General features: G+C 42.3%; 1 protein-coding gene across 1 annotated transcript; it reads right to left on the bottom strand.

Annotated features, from left to right (window-relative positions):
• Positions 1–2,299: 2,299 nt before the first annotated feature.
• On the bottom strand, positions 2,300–12,649 carry TRIML2 (tripartite motif family like 2). Its single transcript, XM_073219293.1, has 7 exons — positions 12,404–12,649; positions 12,063–12,158; positions 9,977–10,168; positions 8,773–8,913; positions 6,663–6,685; positions 6,399–6,499; positions 2,300–2,871 (listed from the first exon to the last, which is right to left on the bottom strand). The coding sequence occupies exons 1-7, from the start codon at positions 12,647–12,649 to the stop codon at positions 2,300–2,302; spliced, it is 1,371 nt and encodes a 456-aa protein (XP_073075394.1).
• Between the last annotated feature and the right edge of the window lie 7,906 nt (positions 12,650–20,555).

Raw genomic sequence — 20,555 nt, 5'->3', positions numbered from 1 at the left:
GTTTTATTTTTTTAATTTATTTTGCATTTTATTGATTTTTTTATTAAGGAATCATTGATACACACTTATGAAGGTTTCACAAGAGAAACAGTGCGGTTACTACATTCACCCTTATGATCAATTCCCCACCATACCTCATTGCAGTCACTGTCCATCAGCGTAGTAAGATACCAGAATCCCTACTTGTCTTCTCTGTGCTACACTGTCTTCCCTGTGACTCCCCCACACACCATGTTGTGCAAAGTGTTTTAAAGGTAGAGATATCTCCCCAGTGTGGTGGGAAAATCCTAGGTGTTCCAAACCACTAGAGGCTTCTAGATGGTCTGAGATTTCCTAGGTCTTACTTAGCCCAGATGTCAAGATGTCAAGATACAGTTTCTTAAAGCAACTTCCAATTACACCTTACGTACCAACAATCTTCCCAGAACAGCGGTGCGATGGGCAGTCCCAGCCTATGAACCGTGCGTGCCTGCTGTCGCCAGAGGCAGCACGCCATACTCACTCTCATCTGCACACTAAATATCCACCTTTCCAGCACCACCACCAGGTCTTCACATCTTAAGACTTAAAAATTTCAAACCATACAAAAGGCTGACTAACGCAGCTGTTTTCTGTCCTGTTTCTTTTCTTTTCTTTTTTGGCTTCTACTATTTCTTAATCTTGGCTGCATACTGTAACCACTCAGGAAGCTTGTAAAAAATACCTAGCTTCCAACCTGAGATTTCATGTTAACTGGTGTGTGTGGGGAGGGCTGGGATGGGTATCAGGATTTTTAGAAACAAATCGTTATCCCTATGCCCCAAAACAGCAGAAGAGCCTGTCTTAACTCCCTTTACCTCAGAATGTCCCTCGTATGTGGATACAGGGTCTTCCGGTTAAAATGAGGCCATATTGTAGGGTGGGCCCCTAGACCTGTATGACCAGTACACCTATTTTTATTTTAAATGAAGACACAGAGCCACAGGAGAATACCACATGAAGGTAAAGGAAAGCCATCAGTAAGCCAGGGAACAGCAGATTGCCAGGAAGCCACCAGGAGCTAGAGTAACATGGAACGGCTTTCAGAAGGAATCAGCCCAGCCGACACCTTCATGCTGCACCACTGCCTTGCTAAACTCTGAAAAAGACATTTTTGTTGCCTATGTCTTATGCTTTGTGGTATATCATTGTGGCTGCCCTGGCAAACGAACCACTGTTTCACCTGAAAACTCTCCGCGCCTTTTAGTTTGGATGCAGGTATCCCTCCCCTCTAGGACTCTGACACCCACCATCACCTACCCAGTCCTGTACGGTACCACACTACTTTCTGCTTCTTCCCTCTCTCCGACTCCGCAGATTTACATGCTAGCGACTGCTTAAAAGCACGTAAGAGGATGAACCACAGAAGTCAGATTCTCACTCTCACAGAACTTCCCGTCTAGTGGGGAAGTCTTCAACTAGATCACAGCTGTGCTTGCTGTAACACGAAGTTATCCCTGGTACAGTGCTACCCAGGGTTCTCTTGGGAAGGATGCCAAAACTTCACTGAGGGGTGATGAGGGTGAAATGGAAAGAATGAACCAGAATTAGCAAGAGGAGATGGTGGGAACTCTGTTAGACGACGTATAGACAGTCTCTGTGGCCAGCAGGGCGCATTAACATCTCTATTCAGAAGGTTAGTAGGCAGTGTCAGAGTATTTTCACAGGCTTCAAATATGATCCTCACACAAACAGAGATGGACATGTGTCAGAGACTTTTATTCAAATCATTAATTAGTATCAGACTCCCTTTGAGAAATCTAATTTTCCTTGTAAGAATGATGTCGAATTCTTGAAAAGATCATTTTAACATAGTCACCTTTTCTGCAATGCTTCTCCTCACCCAGCTAAAATACCCAGGGAAATTAGGTTGGTCTCTGTTTGGAATGATGGATGTTAGCAGGTCTTGACATTGTCAGTAACAGGCTATCTTCCTTTCATACGTCACTATGACAACACCCTCAAATTTAAACTCTTGATTATCCCTAATTCAGTTTCCAGAAATCTCTTGAGTTCTCAACCTAGTCCTAAGGATCCCAGACTGTATCTCTTCAATTTGTTGCTGTAATCTGAAAAAGACCCCTCAGATATTACCACTCGTGACTCCACTCAAATGTAACCTCTTCCACTAAATGGGTGTTGAAAGCCACATGGACGCAAAGGCTCTTGGGTATTGATTGGAGTTCCAACTCAATGCTGGAAAATTTTTTATTGGATTACTTTACATAAATTCTTTTACAAAGCCATGCTCTTCATATCCTGGCCTCTGTGGTTTTAGATATTACCCCAAGGAAGACTGAGGGCCAACAGTAATATTACAGGATGAAACAGGAGGGAGGCGGAGGCTGAGAGAGTCTGAATCTGTGCTTCCACTGGGGATACAAAGAGAGAAGATAGGCCTGAGGGCTCCCTGGAAGGGAAGGTAAGAGAAATTATAAATGAGGGCTCCCTTTGTCACATCATAGAATGCTATCTGCCCACACTCATAATCTACGAAAACTCCTACGTGGTGCATCTGCTCTCTTGAGTGGACCCCTTGAAGGGGAGGAAAGGCCCACAGGGTGTAGTCGGTTCCCATCACGCATCCCATGAGTAAGACTTTCTGTCCACAAGCATGGGCCATGTCACCATCTCTGCACACGCCCAACTGCCACTTGGCTGCCTTGTCCACATCCACCTCCCAGTAGTGCCTCCCTGAGGTGAAGCTCTGCGCAGCCAACACTGTGGCACTGAAGTCAAATCTCCCTGGGTTACCAGGCACAGCCTGCTGGACCTTTCTGAGTCTCACACTTCTCAGATCCTCGGCTAAGACCAGACAAGGATGAGCTGTGTTAGGATCCAGAGTGAGAGGTCCTGCAGGGAAAGAGAAATTTCATTAACCCAGGGGTCCGTCCACACCAGTGCTGGAGACGGCTGATTTCCGCAGATGCACCATGTGGGAGAGGCAGACTACAGGCGTCCAGTCCAGGAAGAGGAACCTTCTCGCTTGGTACCAGGAAATAGACATCACGGTGGAATGGAGTCAGTAAGACAATGGAAGGAGAGGCGAGGAACCGCAAATAATGGATGATGGACTGTGGAGAGGTTTAGAAGTACTTTTCCAACCTGAAAGGAGTTTGACCAGGCTGCAAGGCTGACCCAGTATCCAGTCCCAGCTACATGTCCTCTGGGACCCATTTCTGCTTCCTTCAAGTTGGTCTCCAAGCCTGGACCAGCCAGCGATTTGGAGCCTCCAAACAGGGCACCTGATTCCCGGCTCTCCCCTGGGACTGAGCTGCTCCCCTCACCGTCAGTGTCAGCACAGTGTGATGGAGATGCCTACCAATTGCTGCCAACAGGCCCTCGAAACTGAGCAAATCAAAACAAAACATATTACCAGAGGCTTCAAACCTGTGAGAATTCTCCAGAGAAATCAAGCTGAGACCAAGAAAGTTCAATAAGATTTCTTATATTGATTTCATATCTGACTGTCCTTTCCCTCTTCCCATTCACCCTTTAAATGTTGGGACTTCTTGGACTTGGTTCTGGGTCTTTCTTTTTATGACTTGTGCTCCTTCCCCACGTAACTTCACCTACCTTAGTTTTACATCTCTTCTGTGTTTGTGACTTACTCTTTAAACAAGCTGCCAAAGACCAGTTGGACGTAACAGGCATTTCCAACAGTCCATCCAAGATGGAACTTCTAACCTACCCCTTTCCAGTTTCTACTTTTCAGTCAACAGCTCACTGACTGCTTCAGTTGCTCAAGCTATAGACCTGGGGTAGTACTCTCTTACTTTAATACCTAATCCAGCAGCAACTTCTATTCCAAAATGAACTTAAATCTCTTGACTTAGGTCCAGTTTGCATCATTAAAATGGTCTAAAAATCACAAGCTTTGAATTTAAAATTTCAGGTTGTCCCAGGCTCTTTGCCTTTGTGTCTGCCAGTCCTCTGGGAATACAGATTCTCTGCAGGAGCATGCACCCCATCATTCTTGGCCTTAAGGAATTTCAAAAAATAATATCCAAAGGAAAAAGGGAAGCTTACTATTCAAAAGTCATTAAATGCCCACTTCCTGAAGAAGAAGAAAGCACTGCTGAGTGAGACTAGGAGGAATAAACCTGAAGAATTTTAGATACTGGAACTGCCAGGCATAGGCTCTAAAATAATTTTTGCTTACTCTGAAGGAGGAAAAAAAAGCTTAAAAGTACCTACAGGATATAAGAAAGAAAAAGGAAGACCAGGTGGAACTGACAAAGAACCAAACAGGTTATCCAGAAAAGAAAAGAAAATTGAGTAACGTGTTAATGGATGATTACAAGGAAAGAAAGATACAAATCAGTATGTCTTATTAACATAAATACAAAAAAAATCCTTAAAAAATATTAGTGCATTGAATCCAGCCGTACATAAAATGGGCAAACCATTACCAGGAGTTTATCCTGAAAATGAAAGGCTAGGTCAACACTATAAAAATACAAACTATATTAAAATAAATAACATGAAGGAAATAAACATGAGTATTTTGACAGAAACAGAAAAAAGCATCTAATAAATTCAACATCCATGAATGATAAAAAGTTTTGCAACCAGGAATAGATGTTTTCATCTTGATGAAAAGCAGCTATGAAAAACTGAAAACTAACTTCAAACTTAAAGGTACAGACTTAATTCATTCTTTCTTGAAAGCATTAAGAACACGGCCAATATTTTTCACCACTTCTATTCAACATATTGGAGGTGAAAGCCCGTACAAAAGGGTAAGAAAAATACAGAGAAGGCTTACATATTGGAAGGGAAGAAATACAACGGTCTCATTCACCGATTACTTGCTTATCTTTGTAGAAACTCCCAAAGATTCTGTCAGAAAGCCACTAATCTAATGAGTGAATTCAACAGTTATAAGATACAATGTCAACATATAAAAAAACCAATATCATTTCTATATATTAGCAATAAACAGGACATGATGAAATTTAAATTTCAAACTGATATTTAATACCATTAAATATAGCACTGAAAAAACCCCACTAATCAAAAATCCAGCAGGATTTTTGTAGACGCTAACAAATTGGTTTTCAAATTTATGCCAAAAAGCAAAATGACTTAGAGAGGCCAAAATTGTTTTTAGAAGAACAAATCTGGAGAACTCACATTGCCCAATTTTAAGAGTTCCTATAGAGTTCTCCAACAAGCCAGTGAGGTGTTAGCAAAAGGACTAGCGTAATGGTCAGTTGACCTATTTGAGTCGTTACAGACCTGCTCATATATGCAACTGATTTTCAACAAAGGTGCAAAGTAAATGTAATGGAGGACAGTATTTTCAACAAATGATGCTGGAACTATAGGATATATACATGTACAAAATAAGGGGAGGAGTTGCATCATATCTAGAATCATATACAAATATTAACTCCAAATGGCTAACAGACCTAAAGTAAAAATTAGAATTGTAAAACTTCTAGAGAAAATCTTTGTTGGGATAGACAAGATTTTTTACATAGGACAAAAAAAAAAAAAAAAGCAAACCATAAAAGAAAAAAAATTGATGAACTAAACTTAAAGATTTAAAACTTCTGTTCTTCCAAAGACACTATTATCCAATTGAAATTACAACTGACAGACTGGGTGAAAAAGTTCCAAACACATATCTGATTAAGGACTGGTAATCAGGATATATAAAGATCACAACACTCAGTAAGAATGTATACAGTTTTAAAACGGAGAAAATGTTGTTCGTAGATATACTTCAAAAAGAGAAATAGTAAGGTGTAAATAACACAAAAATTTGCTTAACATCATTAGTCATTTCAGAAATGCAAATTAAGTATCAAAGTCATATATTATGAGGATATAGAAAAAATTGAATTTCTCAGACATCAATGGTAGGAAAAATGGCACAGCCAGTTTGCAAAATGAGTCTGACAATCCCACTTCTAGATATTCAACCAAAACAAATGTAATCACGTCCACACAGAATTCTCTAAACAAATATTTATAGCATCAAGTTAGAAACTCAAGTGTCCATGGAATTGCAAAGTGGTATATTTACACAATGGAATGCCACACAAAAATAAAAGGGATCAAACTTCCTACACATGCAACAGACTCAGATGTACCCCAAATGCGTGGTGCCAGGGGAAGGAAGCCAAACTCAAGGCTAATACTGTATGAATCCACCGGCAGGTCATTCTGGAAAAGGCAGCACTAAGGGTAAGAGATATGAATCCTTCATCATACATGCTGATGTATTTCCCTAGATGATGAAAACTCTAAAGTAGCAGAATATTCCTGCGATTATGTTTCAAGGTTAGGCAACTTATTTACGGTAGGATGGTCATTTGGTTCTCAAGTACAAAAATCAAATACCTTGGAGGGACAGACGTGGATCAACTTACTTTGGAGGCCTTTTAGCACTTCGCTCATTCCTGCTATTTGGCATGAACTCAGGTCTGTGATTTGGGCAGGCTCTAGACACTGAAGCAGCAGTGCCTCGCTCCTGCGGGAGAAAGGCAATACCAGGCATCAGTGCAGACCCGGCGCCCACCTGCCCCCTGCAGAGGAACCACGCCAGCACGGGACCCCCATCCTTACCCCAGCATCTCCACCCTGTGCTCGCGCAGCACACAAACTGACCCAAGGGATTCCACATCAAAACTCACCTTTCCAAAGAAGACCTTGCATTCTATGGGGATGGAAAAGAGAAAGTTACTGCATATTTGAGTCACGCCTTTTATAAGTCATGCTTTTGAAAACACCTTTCTTTTAGTGATGAAACTCAATTCCATGTAATTTTTCCAGCCTCATGGTGCTGATTCTGAGATACTAAATATTAACACTTGAATAGGACAAAGACAGAAAAATACTTGAAATCACTGTCATACTCCCAAGGGGAAATGTGTTCTCCATCCTCCTACTTTTTTTCTTAGTCTTATTACAGTCAGAGACTATATAGTTATTTTCCATGGAACTAACAACCTGCTAAACCAGATGATGTCTTGACAAGATTGATATTTAAATCTGTATTATGCCTTTCTCTATTTTAATGAACAAATTTGATTTGTTAATATTGTATAAGGTATATACATTACCTTGACACCTTTATATATTGTACTATATTACCAAAGTAACAATGTTTACCATATTATATAATTAAAATACAATATTATCTATATTGCATATGCAGTACATTAGATGTCAATGGCTTATTTACTGCCCATTATAAATTTGTACCCTTAAACACCATGACTGCTATCCCACCGATCTCCTAGTAACTGCCATTGTACTACTTTTTAGCAAGTTTAGATTTTTAAACTAATATTTCATTATATAATATTATTGTCTATATTGCATATAGTGTACATTAGATCTCTACGGGTCACTTACTGATCATTACAAATCTGTACCCTTAAACTTGCTAAAAAGCAGTACAGTGGTGGGTAAGAGTATGGTGTTTAACTTTTAATAATGCCACATGTGATATCATACAGTACCTGACCTGCCTTCCTCTGACTTACCTCACTTAGAATAATGTGCTGCTCAAGGTGCACCCACGCTGTCACAATGGGAGGGTTTTTCCTTTCTCACGGATGAATACCATTCCACAGTGCATATTACTGTATCTTTTTTATCCTTTCATTGTTGATAGACATTTAGGTGTTTCCCTATCTTAGCTGTTGTGAATAATGCTGAGAGGCATGTGGGAGTGCATTTTCCTCCTCAAAATCCTGTTTTCCTTTCCAATGAGTATTCACTCAGAAGAGAAGTTGCTGGGTTATATGGTGGACCAACTATTCATTTGTTGAGGAACCTCCATATTGTCTTCAGTTTGGACCGATTGACATTCCCACCAACAGTGTGGAGGGCTTGCCTGTCACCACATCCTCCCCAGAACCCACTGTCCTCTCTTCTTGATGGCAGCCATTCTGCAGGTGTGAGGGGCGACCGCTGTGGCTTTGACTTGTACTTCCCACGGGAGGAGTTTTCCATACCTCACTTCTGCCACCTTACCCAGAACACATGCCATTCGGATCCAGCCTATCCATTTGCTTCCTGCACTGGGGGTGGTACGGGAGGTGAGCAGATGCAGGGGCCTGCAGAGTTGGGAAGGGGCTGGAGCCAGAGCAGCAGTGGGCTGCACCTCCCCTCACAGTCTGAACACAGCCTGGCTCTGGACCAGAACTTGAGGGATTATATGCAGGGGCTGCTCAAATACGACACTCACACTGCAGATAAGGGCCTGGCAGAGGGATTCGGCCAAAAGTCTTAAAGAGATAATCATTTGCCTGTTGTAAAGGCAGTGCATGGTACTGTACAAAATGTAAGATATACAGGACCATACAGATACATCTCACCCTTGTTTCCAAGAATACTGCTCAGTGCTTGTGTTCACTTAGCCAGTGAGCATGCCTGTCTGTGCACATACACACTCAGACCACACGCACACCTGCCCTGCGTGTATTCACTTAATGACGTGTCTGGAAGATAATCTTTTAGCATCATGGAGCTGCTGTATGTATGTGCACAGTATGTGACTGTACGGATGATATCAATTTGCCTAGCCAGTTACTGGTTTTCAGGTGAGAATTCCTATCCATACCATGATTTTCTGACAGTTCATATTGCTTTCGGAGACTGGAAAATAACCACATAGCCTCGTGTATATTTGAAAACCACTGAAGGTTGTATTCTAGGACTCACCCCTGGTATGTCCTGTCACGTCTCATTTCTCAAATGCTGTCATGAACGAGAAGGCTATTCCTAGAATCTTACCTCGAGGAGTGTGGACGGGTGTTGCCCACACTTCTTCTCTAGCTCTGCAATGGTCTTGTGGAGGCTGCAGACCTGATCAGCAAGTCTGACTTCACTCTCCTTCAGTTTATTCATGTTCTCTCTCGCCAAATCTTTCAGTTTCTGCGGGGACATCTCCTTATTAGTATGGAACAGCTGGGGATTTCTCTCATTTGCTATTTCAACCATCTCTCTACAGGCGCACTTTCCTGCCTGCCACCCCAGAAATAGACGTAATTAGTTAAGGTGGGAATATCCTGTGTCATCCAGGACACCTCAACAGAAACTTGGTACTTTGACACAATATGTTGAGGCTGACATGAATGCTATTCATGTAGTCTGCTTACTCAGAAACAACCTGGACCAAAAACACATTTACTGATGTGCAGTTTTATTGAGAAACTTTGCTATTTCCTTCATTATAAAAACACTTATTTCTAATTTAAAAGTTAATATTAGTAAGAATTAAATAATCAAGCCAATGATATCTGTTTCCTTTTTTGCCTTTGCAAAGATGCTCTACCTGGGCACATAAGCACATGTCCATGTTTTCTCAAAGAACACAATTTGTGGCATATTATACTCTTGCTGATCTGACAATTTGCGTTTTTCTTAATACGCTCTTCAAGAACATTCCTTACCCATACACACTGAGCCATGTTAATCTTTTCTAAATGCTGAAGAGCCTTCCATTGAATGTACATAATACAGTTTTGTGAGTCCCATGTTGATGGATGTAAGCTGTATATGGTCTCTTGCTATCTGTAAATGTTATAATAGTTATAATACCTAACACATACCAAGTGCAATGTTATGTACAAACACTACTTAAAGGCTTCTTGTAGGTGACCATACCCAATCCTCACAACAATATTATGAGCCATGGACCATTATTATCCCCATTTTACAGCTAAGAAAACTGAGTCGGAATTAAAACAATAGGTGTGAGGCCACCTAGCGGCTGGTAAAGAGCAGCGCCCAGGCAGGACCTTCATCAGTCTGGCTCCAAAGACCACCTACCTCTAACCCAAGATTAATCATCAGATTGAATTGCTAGGCAACTAGACACATTACTGTAATACTTCTGTGGTTGTCACTGGATGGCCTATTTTGCAAGTGACATACGACTCAGCTCTATTTTCTCTCATTTCCCAAATACGTGAGGATGCGGTTTTTGGCATCTCACCTGGAGCGTTTCCTGGGCCTTCTCCTTTAGCTCTGCGGCACACGTGCTCAGCTGACTCAGGCTGGCTTCTCTCGGGGTCAGGTTGGACACGGCCCCTGGCAGGCTCCAGAACTTCATCTCATCTTCAATCATCAACCGGAACCTTATCCTATATTCAGACTCAATCATCTCTCTAAAATTCTGCTCTTCCTCCTTCATCATGGATACAGATAATGGTAGACTTCAGGTTGGGCTCCACAGATAGATGTGGAAAGTGACAGTATTTATCTAACTTCAATATAAAGACAAAGTATAAGGGAAGGAATGAAAGGCATAAATAAAAAGTACAAGGGGAATTTTGGAGTCAAGATCAACCAAGACTTTAACACCATCTCAGAACACAGAATGTAGGTGAAGGAATGTTAATTGATTTAGAAAATCAATCTGTAACCTTAGTGACCGAACAGAAGGAGACCAGAAACACCGGAAGGTTGTGCCAGTGGCTCCTGCTGATGCTTGGGAGGGTATGTGAGAAAAGCGGACTCAGCATGACTGCAAGGTTTTTAGACATTGCAGCTGGTGGTTAGAGTTGCCAAAAAAAAGGGAAACTGTGGCAGGGAGAGGATCCAGAGGTGGGGAGTCTGTCAGCAGCTCAGGTTTGGAGGTGATGCTCAGGAGGAAGTTGGACGTGAATGCCTAGCACTTGAAGTCTGAGATACACATTGGGAGTAGTCAGCTTACTGATGGTATTTATCTCAGGAGACCATGATCTCATCATCTATCATGACCTGACCACCTCTCACCACCTCTACCACGGCCCCCTGCTCCACTTTACCATCTGCTGCTTCTGATTATTGCAACAGCACCCCCTTTCCAGGCCTCCCACCTCTGCTGTCACCCTCCCACACTCTGTTCTCCCTTCAGCAGCTCAAGTATTTCTCTGAAAATGGACATGAGCTCGTGTCACTCCCTCTGTTCAAAACGTCCCAGTGGTTTCCTTATTTCCTTGAAAGTCAACTGCCGTATGTGATTTGGCCCCTTCATCTTCAACATCATCATCCTCGACCGTCTCTACTTCCTTCCCAATGCTAACCAAGTCTACAGCAGCCTTGGGACCTGGGCGCTTGCCCTCCCCTCTGCCTAGACTTCTCTCCCCTGGACCGCAGAGCTCAACTCCTCACTACCTTGACCATTCTGAACACCTGATAACTTTTTTCAAAAGTATATTTCATGACTCTTTCAAGCTTTTAGAAAAATCTGGATTGCTGTTACCATGTAAGACAATATATGCTTTATTTTTATTCATAATTTTTTTAACTTCCATTAGAATGTCAGGTTCACAAGGGCAGATATTTTTTCCCTACCGCTGAAGCATCGGTGCCTGGCACAGATTCTGGCAAACAGGGAGACCCCAATATTTGTTAAATATGTGGTACTTGGGGCTGAAAAAAATGGAGATCTATTGAAAATTTCTTATAGAGACAGGCAACTCTCCTCCCTGACTTCCTCAACTAGACATTTACTATCTTGAAAAATTAAAGAGAAGATTCAGAATCTGGGATTCCTGGCACAGAATGGACTTAAATTTGAAGAGAGGTTTGAAATCCAAATGGAAACATGTGCATAATGATGACAGAGCCCTCATTTTGGATAGTAATATACTGAAATTGCTCTTTAAATGGCTTCAGGATTTATATGGCCACTGCAAGTACGTAAGATATGCACACTCCTATGGCACTGTCATAAACTGTTACCAACCTATTTTGTCTTTTTCAATACGGGTTGCATATTCGATTTCACTAACAAATTTAAGGCAGTTAATCTGTCACTCTTACCATGAGCAGTGAGCAAAGTTCGAATCCTCTTGTACTTTCAGAAGGTATTTGTATTTTCATTACTGTGACCTGCAATTTCTTTGCTCATTTTTCTACTGAGTCTTTTGCTTATTGGCTTTTAAGAGCTCTTTTACATTAAGAATTAACACGTTTCTTATCTATGGATTTCAAGTATTTTTTTCTGCTTTGTCATTTGTCTTTTGACTGTTCATATTTTTTACTTTCCAACATTATAGGGAATTTGCCTCTTAAGAATCAAGATAAGCACTGACCTGAATCATCACCATTCTTTCCTGCTCATCGGCCAATATGCTTTTAGCCACTTCAAGTTTCCCCTTCAGGGTGTTGGCGATCTTCTGGAATACCTTCTTCAGGGAAAAAGATCACAGAATTGCACGTGAAGGAGTCACTTTAGACACCGGGATCCCTAACACTAGACAATGGAAAGGCCTATATCCCTGACTAGGGGTTTACTTAACCTTGACGTTGAAGGTTTAGTGTTCTTTGAAGAAGTAGGGATGGGCTTGGGGCATCGCAGTATCTGTCCCCCAGTAGGTAAGTTAATAAGGAAGAGGAGACAGCCAGAGTGCTCTGGGGTCCGCGGGACGCTCACCCGGCCGCGCTCGGCGGCCTCCTGCAGCCCGTGCACCATGTGGTGCCTGTGCTCCCGGCTCTGGGAGCACCGCCCGCCGAGCAGGACGTGGTCATCTTCACAGAACAACCACGGGGATGCGGGGTGCTGCCCCCGGCAGCCCTCCCCTGGGGCTCTCTGCTGCACCGGGGGGCTGAGCCCGGGGGGCATCTCGGCAGACGCTGCTCTCTGAGCTGGACAGGAGCGGCGGGGTCCCGGGGTGGACATCCGAGCAGGTCAGCGCACCGCACCGGCGGCCACGTGCGGAGAAGGTCACGCCAGAAGTCACAGGATCAGAAGGCCTCTCACGAGTCTGGAGAGTTGGGAACAAATGGCTGACAATGAGTTAGAAGGGAGAACACAGCACCCCACTTCCCACACAGTTAAGGAGGCACCCCCTCTCTCAGTGCGGGCGGGGCCGCGAGGTGAGGGCCTCACTCTGCCCCTGCAAGCAAGGGCCTCGGGTCCTGGCCCAGCAGGCCTTCCTCCCAGGCCCCTAGGCGCCCGTGCCCCCGAGGGAGGCCTCTCGGTTCTGTGCCCAGACTCAACAGGCCTCCTCTGGGAACTGGACAATAAAGGATATTGGCTGAAAACAGTAATACGATTCCACGAAGCATTAGAAACTTTGCAAAAATAGCACCTAATTAGCTCTGAACAATTCTACGTTTTTTCTAGAAACAGTTTAGTTACATTCTTAAAAGGCATTACGTACAGAATTTGGAAAACTTCCCAATAAAGAAGGACCCTGACTGACTTCGTTTCCTTTCTAACCTTATCTTCAGCCTTTGATCAGTGATATCCTAACACCAGGTTATTAATTCCTCAAAATCCTGTCTTCTATTTACACTTGTCCCCACTCTACCTCTGACCAGCAGCTCTCTTGACAGTATCTCTTGTCAAGAATCCGCCTCACCGACCGGTCATCTGGGCTTTCCGCACCCCTCAGGCTCTCACGCCCACCCACACTCTGCCGTCAACTGGACGTCCTCTCCTTCCATCCCTAGGTGCTAGTCTTAAGACAGGCAAAGCACGGTTACACTTCTGAAGGTGATGAATCTTGCAGGTAGGGCTTTGTTTTTGCAGGCTACATACTTAAGGACTAGTCTTGAAAGTGTGGTTTCTGACACGTGACTGGCCTTTTTCACTGTGTTGAGATTTGCACTGATACTAAATAAAACCTGGGGTCGTACTATTAATGGGGGAAGGAACACCAAAGAGTACTGTAGTCATTTATTGTATACCTTTACATTTCTACATACTTGCCTCCTCCCAGTTTAGGTCCTCTTTTACTTAAAAGTGTGTTCTTACTCCTAGATGAAGTAAAATAATAAGTCTCAACCTGTGAGTGTAGGGTTTCATATTCTGGGTGACAAAATGGAAAGTATGCATAAAGCACTTACGCTGTGTATGGAAATAGTGTTTGTCTGAAGAAAAATACTTTCTATGGCTCTTTAAGTGACAGGCCACACTTGTCGCATTTTTCCATAGAATATGGAGCATTTTTCCATAGAATATCTTTTTCTTGAAAGAACAAATGAGACAAATTGGTTATTCAGATGTAGTAATTTGGAAGACATTGACTGGCCCTGCCATTTTAAGGAAACAAAGGAGAAAAAAGTATGGATTTTAATGTATCAGAGTACAAAAATGTTCACTGATATTTCTGGTAAAAAGTCACAATTATCTGAAAAGCTATTGGAATGCTCTTTCCCTTTCCAACCATGTAATTGCATGAGGGCAGATTTTCTTCATATACTTCAACTCAAATGACATTTCACTAGATGGAATGCTGCAGCCGATTGAACAGCTATCTTCTGATAAACCAGAAACCAGATCTGCAAAACTGTAAAACAATGCCACTCTTCTCAGTAATGGTTTAGGGAAGGTTCTAAAGGGTTATGTGTACTTTATTAAATTAAGTATTTTTTAAAAAGTTTTAATTTCTAACACAGTAACTATAGATACGACACACAAAGAAAGCTTATTTCAGGTGCCCATCAGTAACTTGAGTACGAAGGAGTCCTGAGACTAAAGTTCAGAGCTGTGGTCTTGGAGGAAATAGTCTCTAGAAATGGGATTCCTGGGTAATGTACCTATAATTCTGGTACATTTTATGAGATTACCAACCACAAGGGCTGTACAATTTTATATTCCAGGCAACATTGAAAAAGCTATCAAACACTTTGCCCACTTGGTAGGTGAGAAATGGTATCTTTACATAGTTTCAGCTTGTATTTATTTTACTAAGAATGAAGTTTCTTTTTATATGCTTAAAAGCCATTTTTCATTTCTTTTTCTGTGAAACCTATGTTTAAGCTCTTCACCTGTTTTCTTCTACTATATTTTTGGCCTTTTTCCCTTTATTTTAAGTGATAACATATTGAGAAAGTTTATCCCCTTGTTATTACAGAAATTGTAAATACTTTCTCTTGTCATTTGGCTTTGAATTTGCTCCAATTCTTTTATTTTTTTATACCTGGTTTCTTAAACCCTCTTGAAGCTTCCCTTGTCTTGCCTCCCTAAATGTATCCCGAACTACTCCGGCTGCAAGAACAGTCACTGAAATGTTCAGTTCACAACTCAGTGGCTGCTTATGGCTTTATCTTACTAGAACTTCAACAGCAGTTAACAGTCGACCAGGCTCCTTTTAGATTGTTCTCCTTGCTACCAAGATTGGGTATCTGAGATATCTCCTGTTTTATTGGTCTGTTTCTCAGCATCTTGTTTTGACTTCTCTTGAACCTCTGTTTTGGGGTGCCTGAAGGATCAGTTCTAGTCCCTTATTCAAGTTCCACAGTGTCACCCTAGGTAATCATACTTATTTCCAAAAATTTAAGTACTGCTTTCCAATTTCAATCTCTACCTAGACCTAGAATTTCTAACCCATTTGCAATGAAATGCTTCATAAGCACACCCCAAATCACTTTGGGAAAGATAGAGGTTAAAAAACTGATTCACTGAGAAGCAGTTCATCCCACCTTCGTTTCATCACTGCAACTGGATTACATCCAGCCCTGCCCCTTCCAAGCCCCAACTCCGCTCAGCTTAGCAACCAGAATATTACTTTAAAACCTAAATTAGGTTTCTTGTAACTATTCATGGCACATCGGATAAAATGCAAATAGCTACCTGAGTTCTAAATGGCCTGCCCCTCACCCCCATGTCCTATAGCTTTCCCCAGCCATTGTCAGTTCCCATTAGGACAAACTCATAGGTGCCCGCTCTGCCTTGTCAGCTGCAAATGCTTTTCTCTGTTTTTGAAATTCTAGGTCTACCTACCCTTCAGTTCTCAAAAGAAAGGTCACTTCTCCAGAGAGGCTCTATTGTTAACTAAGCAATTCGAAGGGCCTTCCCACCACTCATATTGTCTTGTTGTCCTTGTATTCAACTGATTGATGTAGGAACAGATTTACCAGTTGGTCACTCTTCATCCCCAAGAAACTAAGTTCTTAGATGCCTTCTGTCTACACTTGACATACTGGATGCTCCATAAATATTTTCTAGTAATATATTAAACCAAAGCAGTGCACGGTTAAGGAAAAATCAGGAGGACAGAGAATAGAGATTAAATACTTTATCGATAACAAGAGGAAGCCAGATTGGAGAATAATTTGTCTCCCTCGTGTAACGTTTGTGTGCTAAACTGTCACCTACCCGTTTCTTCTAATTTTTTTCTCTGCCCTAGCTTTCTTTCTTATCCTTTTATACTGTTGCATTAAATATACATATAAGCTCCATAAATAAATATATCTATTCAAGCTCCAGAAATACTAACATCAAGTTTAGGTATTTAAAGAGAACTATGATTAAGGGGAAATGCTCACCTTTTTTTATAATCCTCGAGGAAAAAGAGCAGGCACAGGGGAGACAGAAGGCTTTTATCTGTGCAGCTGCTCCTTCAGTCCCTCCCTTGTCATCATCAGGTAGAAAGCCTGTAAATTTCAAATCTTATCCATATAATTAATCTAGGACAGCGGTTATCAAACTTCAGTGAGCAGTACAATTATCTGACTTTATTACATCAGATTTCTGAATCCCACCAGTCTCCAGTTTGATGGATCTGGGGTGGAGTCTTCATTTACATTTTAATGAGCTTCTCAAAGTACTAAATAGCCAGTGACCTTGGTCTGGAGCTTTGATCTCTGTGGATGGGGAAATGGGGAAATTGTGTTTTTTGTTGCATCTCCAAGATGTTAGGGTGGATACTGCATAGTAGCCCATTAACAAGTCTTTTCTTTTTTTAAAGGAACCTCCTGTCCATATTAACAACTTCACAGGAATGCCTTCCTTCTATAAGCCATTACCCAAGAATCTCATGTGTTTTCCCCTTAACCTTACCATTGTCTTTAGCCATTAAATATATTCTCACTAGAGAATGCCTAATTTCACTGTTAGTTTCCAGCATGTTTGCTGAAGGAAGTGATCGTTCCATTATTTGTAGATAGAAAATCAAGAGTTGGAATAACTGCTGAGGGAGGAGTTGTGTCACAGACGGGAGGTCAGGGGACAACCCCCAGTAGTTCTGAAAATCTGCACAGCTTTCCAAGTTTTATAGTTCTGTCTCTGGAAGGTTTTTTTTGCATCAATCAATTCCCTGGAAGTCAAACTACCATGATTATTATTTTTTCTCTAAACTGCTAACAGAATAAAAGGAACATTCCCAGCTCTGATCTTCCAAAACAGGGCTCCAACCTGTGGAATCTGGAGGACTTCTTAGCCCTTTGTCTCAGACAACCTTGCACAACCACTCCCTCTTCTAAATCTGAGTTGCTCAGCTCTTTCAGAGACCACTTTCAGATCTGTGCGCCCCTCCCCTCCTTAGCTGGGCAAGCTTCCTTTTCTACCCAATCCTCTTTTCTCTTCTAAGCCTTGGTGCAGCCAGCTTCTGTAAAGATTTTATCCTCTTACTGCCATATTTATTCCCACCACCCAAAGCTTTTATAATTCATGATTTCATTTTGACAGAAAACCTTCATCATCTTTAAATCAAGTGGTAAGATATCAAGCACAAGTCTCATGGCTTGGGGGTCCCTTAAAGCCCATCTTAGATTATTCAGGTAAGTAGATAGCAAGTTATTAATTCTAGAAGATTAAATATTTTAACTTAAGGTAATTCAAAATAAGGGCTAGACAGTGTGCCAAGCTCTGTGTCTTCATATAGCCCGCAATCCTGGGAGGCTGGTGGTTTCACAATACATTTTACAGCTGACAAGCTGAGGATTCAGAGGAAGCAGCTCCCCAGCGCACTCAGCGCAGAAGGTTACAGATCTGGGGTTTGAATCCCAGCCTTTCTGATGCCGAATTGACTTGATAACTTGTTTATCTCTGTGAAGAGATAAACAAGTATTTTGCCAGTCTTAAGAGAAAAGCCTCATTTGCATTACAGTTTATCACAAGATACTTTTATAGGCCTAGATAACAATATTTTAGGGAGGCTAGACCATTTTAAAGTGTCAGATTTTTATACAGGAAAGCTCTTGATTAAAAAAGATTCCTGAAGAAAAGTGGTCTTTTTTGTTTTCCCTGCTGTCAAAGAAAGAAGTGGCCAATGAGTCATGGTCCTCCCCACTTAGTCCATGAGCTTCTAACAGCCGTGCCCGGTGTGTTAGCCACCTGTTCCCTCACCGCGGGCCCCGTGGGAGCATAGGCGCAGCTTCTGGGCGGGATCAACACGGCAGGTACCAAGGGAGGTCATATTTGCTCCTTCTGGACGCCTTCTACCGCAGATGACACCACCTCGCCCCGTCTCAGAGAGGAGTGGGCAGGCTGCTCCGGATCAGGTGCACCTTACCATTCTCTAGGAAGGACCAGCCTCCCTCTGACTTATTTTCTGTAAGGCCTTTCTATTGGAAGCCAGGGTTTAGCGTTCATTGACTGACTTTCCGCAACGCAAAGTGGTTGGGAAGTCTGGATATTCAACTATTTCCTTAAAAAACAAATATTTATGGGTGACTTGGTGATAAAGCCATTGCCCTTTTGGTGTTGTAGAAGATTAATGATTATCTAAACCCATTTAGTTTGGTTTTACTTTTCTAAAGGAAGATTATCCTTCCAGGGAAGAGTCCCAACAGAAACCTAAGAGATCACCTTTACCTCCCCTACTCCAACAGGGGGAGGAGCCCTCTCTGTTTTAACAGAACATCTTCAGCAAAACACAATGGGTTGGCTTTAGTGGGGATCAGATATGGCCCTGAGCAAATGAAGTTCAGATTTTTGCCAAAGGTCACATAATAGAGAAAAGTATTATGTCTAATTGGTGAAAGTGGGTTCAGGGTCCAGTTCTACCGCTGAATTGCCATGACCTTCAGCAGCCATGGAATAGTAATTGTCTGCAAAATGAGACTAAGTAAAACCATCTTTCATGCACGTGTGAACATTGTATGAGAGGGTGTACAAAACACACATAGGACCAGAGTGTTAACAAAAAAAATAATCCTAATCAAGTATCATTTCCTTCTTCGGCTCATCCATAGTCATGCTTTTTGGCCTCCCTAAATATCAGAGTGCACCCCTGAGGTGGTGGTAGAGGGGGCAACGAGGAATGAGAAAGACAGAGCATCTTTATGCCCCTGCAATTTATTTTGTCTAATATACATGTTACAGTGGTAACTACTTAATGTTGAGACACATACTCAGCTTTTATTAGTGGGATGTTTATCCTGAAACCTGAAGACGGCTGGTCTCTCTCATATGTCCTTACTCAGGAAGGTCATCATGGTGGTGGAGAGGGGACCACAGGGGAGTAGGCTGCCTTTGCCCACGTTAGTGCACCTCACCTTCAATTGCTTTTACTTGGAGTATCTTCCATGGGCTGGGAAAGTCATGTTTGAACCAATGCGATTTTGTCACAACTCCTATATTTTGCATTCTAGAGCATGTCATTTCTAGCCCTATCTCAACTTCTAGTCCTAATAGGACAACGCCAAGGATGTTGGACATCTCATTGAACTCTGGATTCCACCTGCCTTCTATGAGGATTCCAACAGAGTTGCATTCTCCTTATTCTTCCGGTGCACTTATGTCTTCTCTAGTCTTCAGCTGACTTTACATGCCAACCTTTTATATCTAGTTTACATCTTTCTGCTGATCTTCAGATTCATAGATGTGTACATACTGATTACTAGAAATCTCTATTCTGAGATCATGTAGGCATCTCAAAGTCAACATGTCCAAAATAAAGTTCATTGGGGTCACACACATGTGCTCTCCCTGTGGGGAAGGCAACCACCTCTACTCTGTTTCTCAAAGGTATTATCATTGAGTATCTTCTCCATATTTCTGTGGTTAATCACAAGTCAGCTATTGCTACGGTCTGTATCCCCCCAAAGTTTTTATGTTGGAATCCTAATCTCTCAATGTGATGGAATTATTGGTGGGGGTCTTTGGGAGGTAATCAGATTGAGGTAGACCAGGGACATGGGACAAGCATCATGATTAACTTTCCCTGCCTATGATGAAAAATGCTGAGATACGAACAGTATAGTAAGAACAGGAGGGACCCCATCTTAAGGCTAAGATTCCATTTTAAAAAGACAGTTGAGAAGATTCCTAACATATCTTGGCAATCAGACAATAACTCAACAGCCTATCCTAAGGCAGGCAGGCTGTCTTAACTGATATGTCCCCACGTCTTGAGGGTAACAACTATCTTGGAGAAGAACAGGATCAATAAATCCCTTGGGTTTGGTTTATTTAGCAGAATTAGCTGGAGGACTGATAATGAAGGAAAGGAGACAGGGTGTCTTTCACCAGAGATAAGCACCTTGAGACCACAAGTCAAGCCTACGCCCAACAACCTCCCCTCTGCCCTTTGTTCCATTCTTGAAAGCCTTGTGAGACAGAATCCCCAAACTTACAGCGTGCCTCCTCTCTGAGGAGCTCAGATTTGGGCCTGCATGTTTCTGTTGCCTGGGTGACTTGGACTGAACTGCTGCTGTGTGATCTGCTCTGACCAGCCTGCCTGAAAATCTCCTTTCTTTGGGAAGTTTCCGGAACATAAGCTCACTCCACCCTGTGCTCCGTGGTGCCCCCAAACCCTGGAGTGGCAGGGGCTAGTCCCCATGCTGTGCAGATCCAAGTGGACCCAGGATGCCAGATGACCCTGGTTTCAGGAGCTGGCAAGGGAATCTGCCGC

The sequence above is a fragment of the Manis javanica genome, chromosome 12 (assembly GCF_040802235.1).
Source record: "Manis javanica isolate MJ-LG chromosome 12, MJ_LKY, whole genome shotgun sequence".
In the NCBI taxonomy this organism is placed as follows: Eukaryota; Metazoa; Chordata; class Mammalia; order Pholidota; family Manidae; genus Manis; species Manis javanica.
This window is presented reverse-complemented; position numbering and strand designations above follow the sequence as displayed.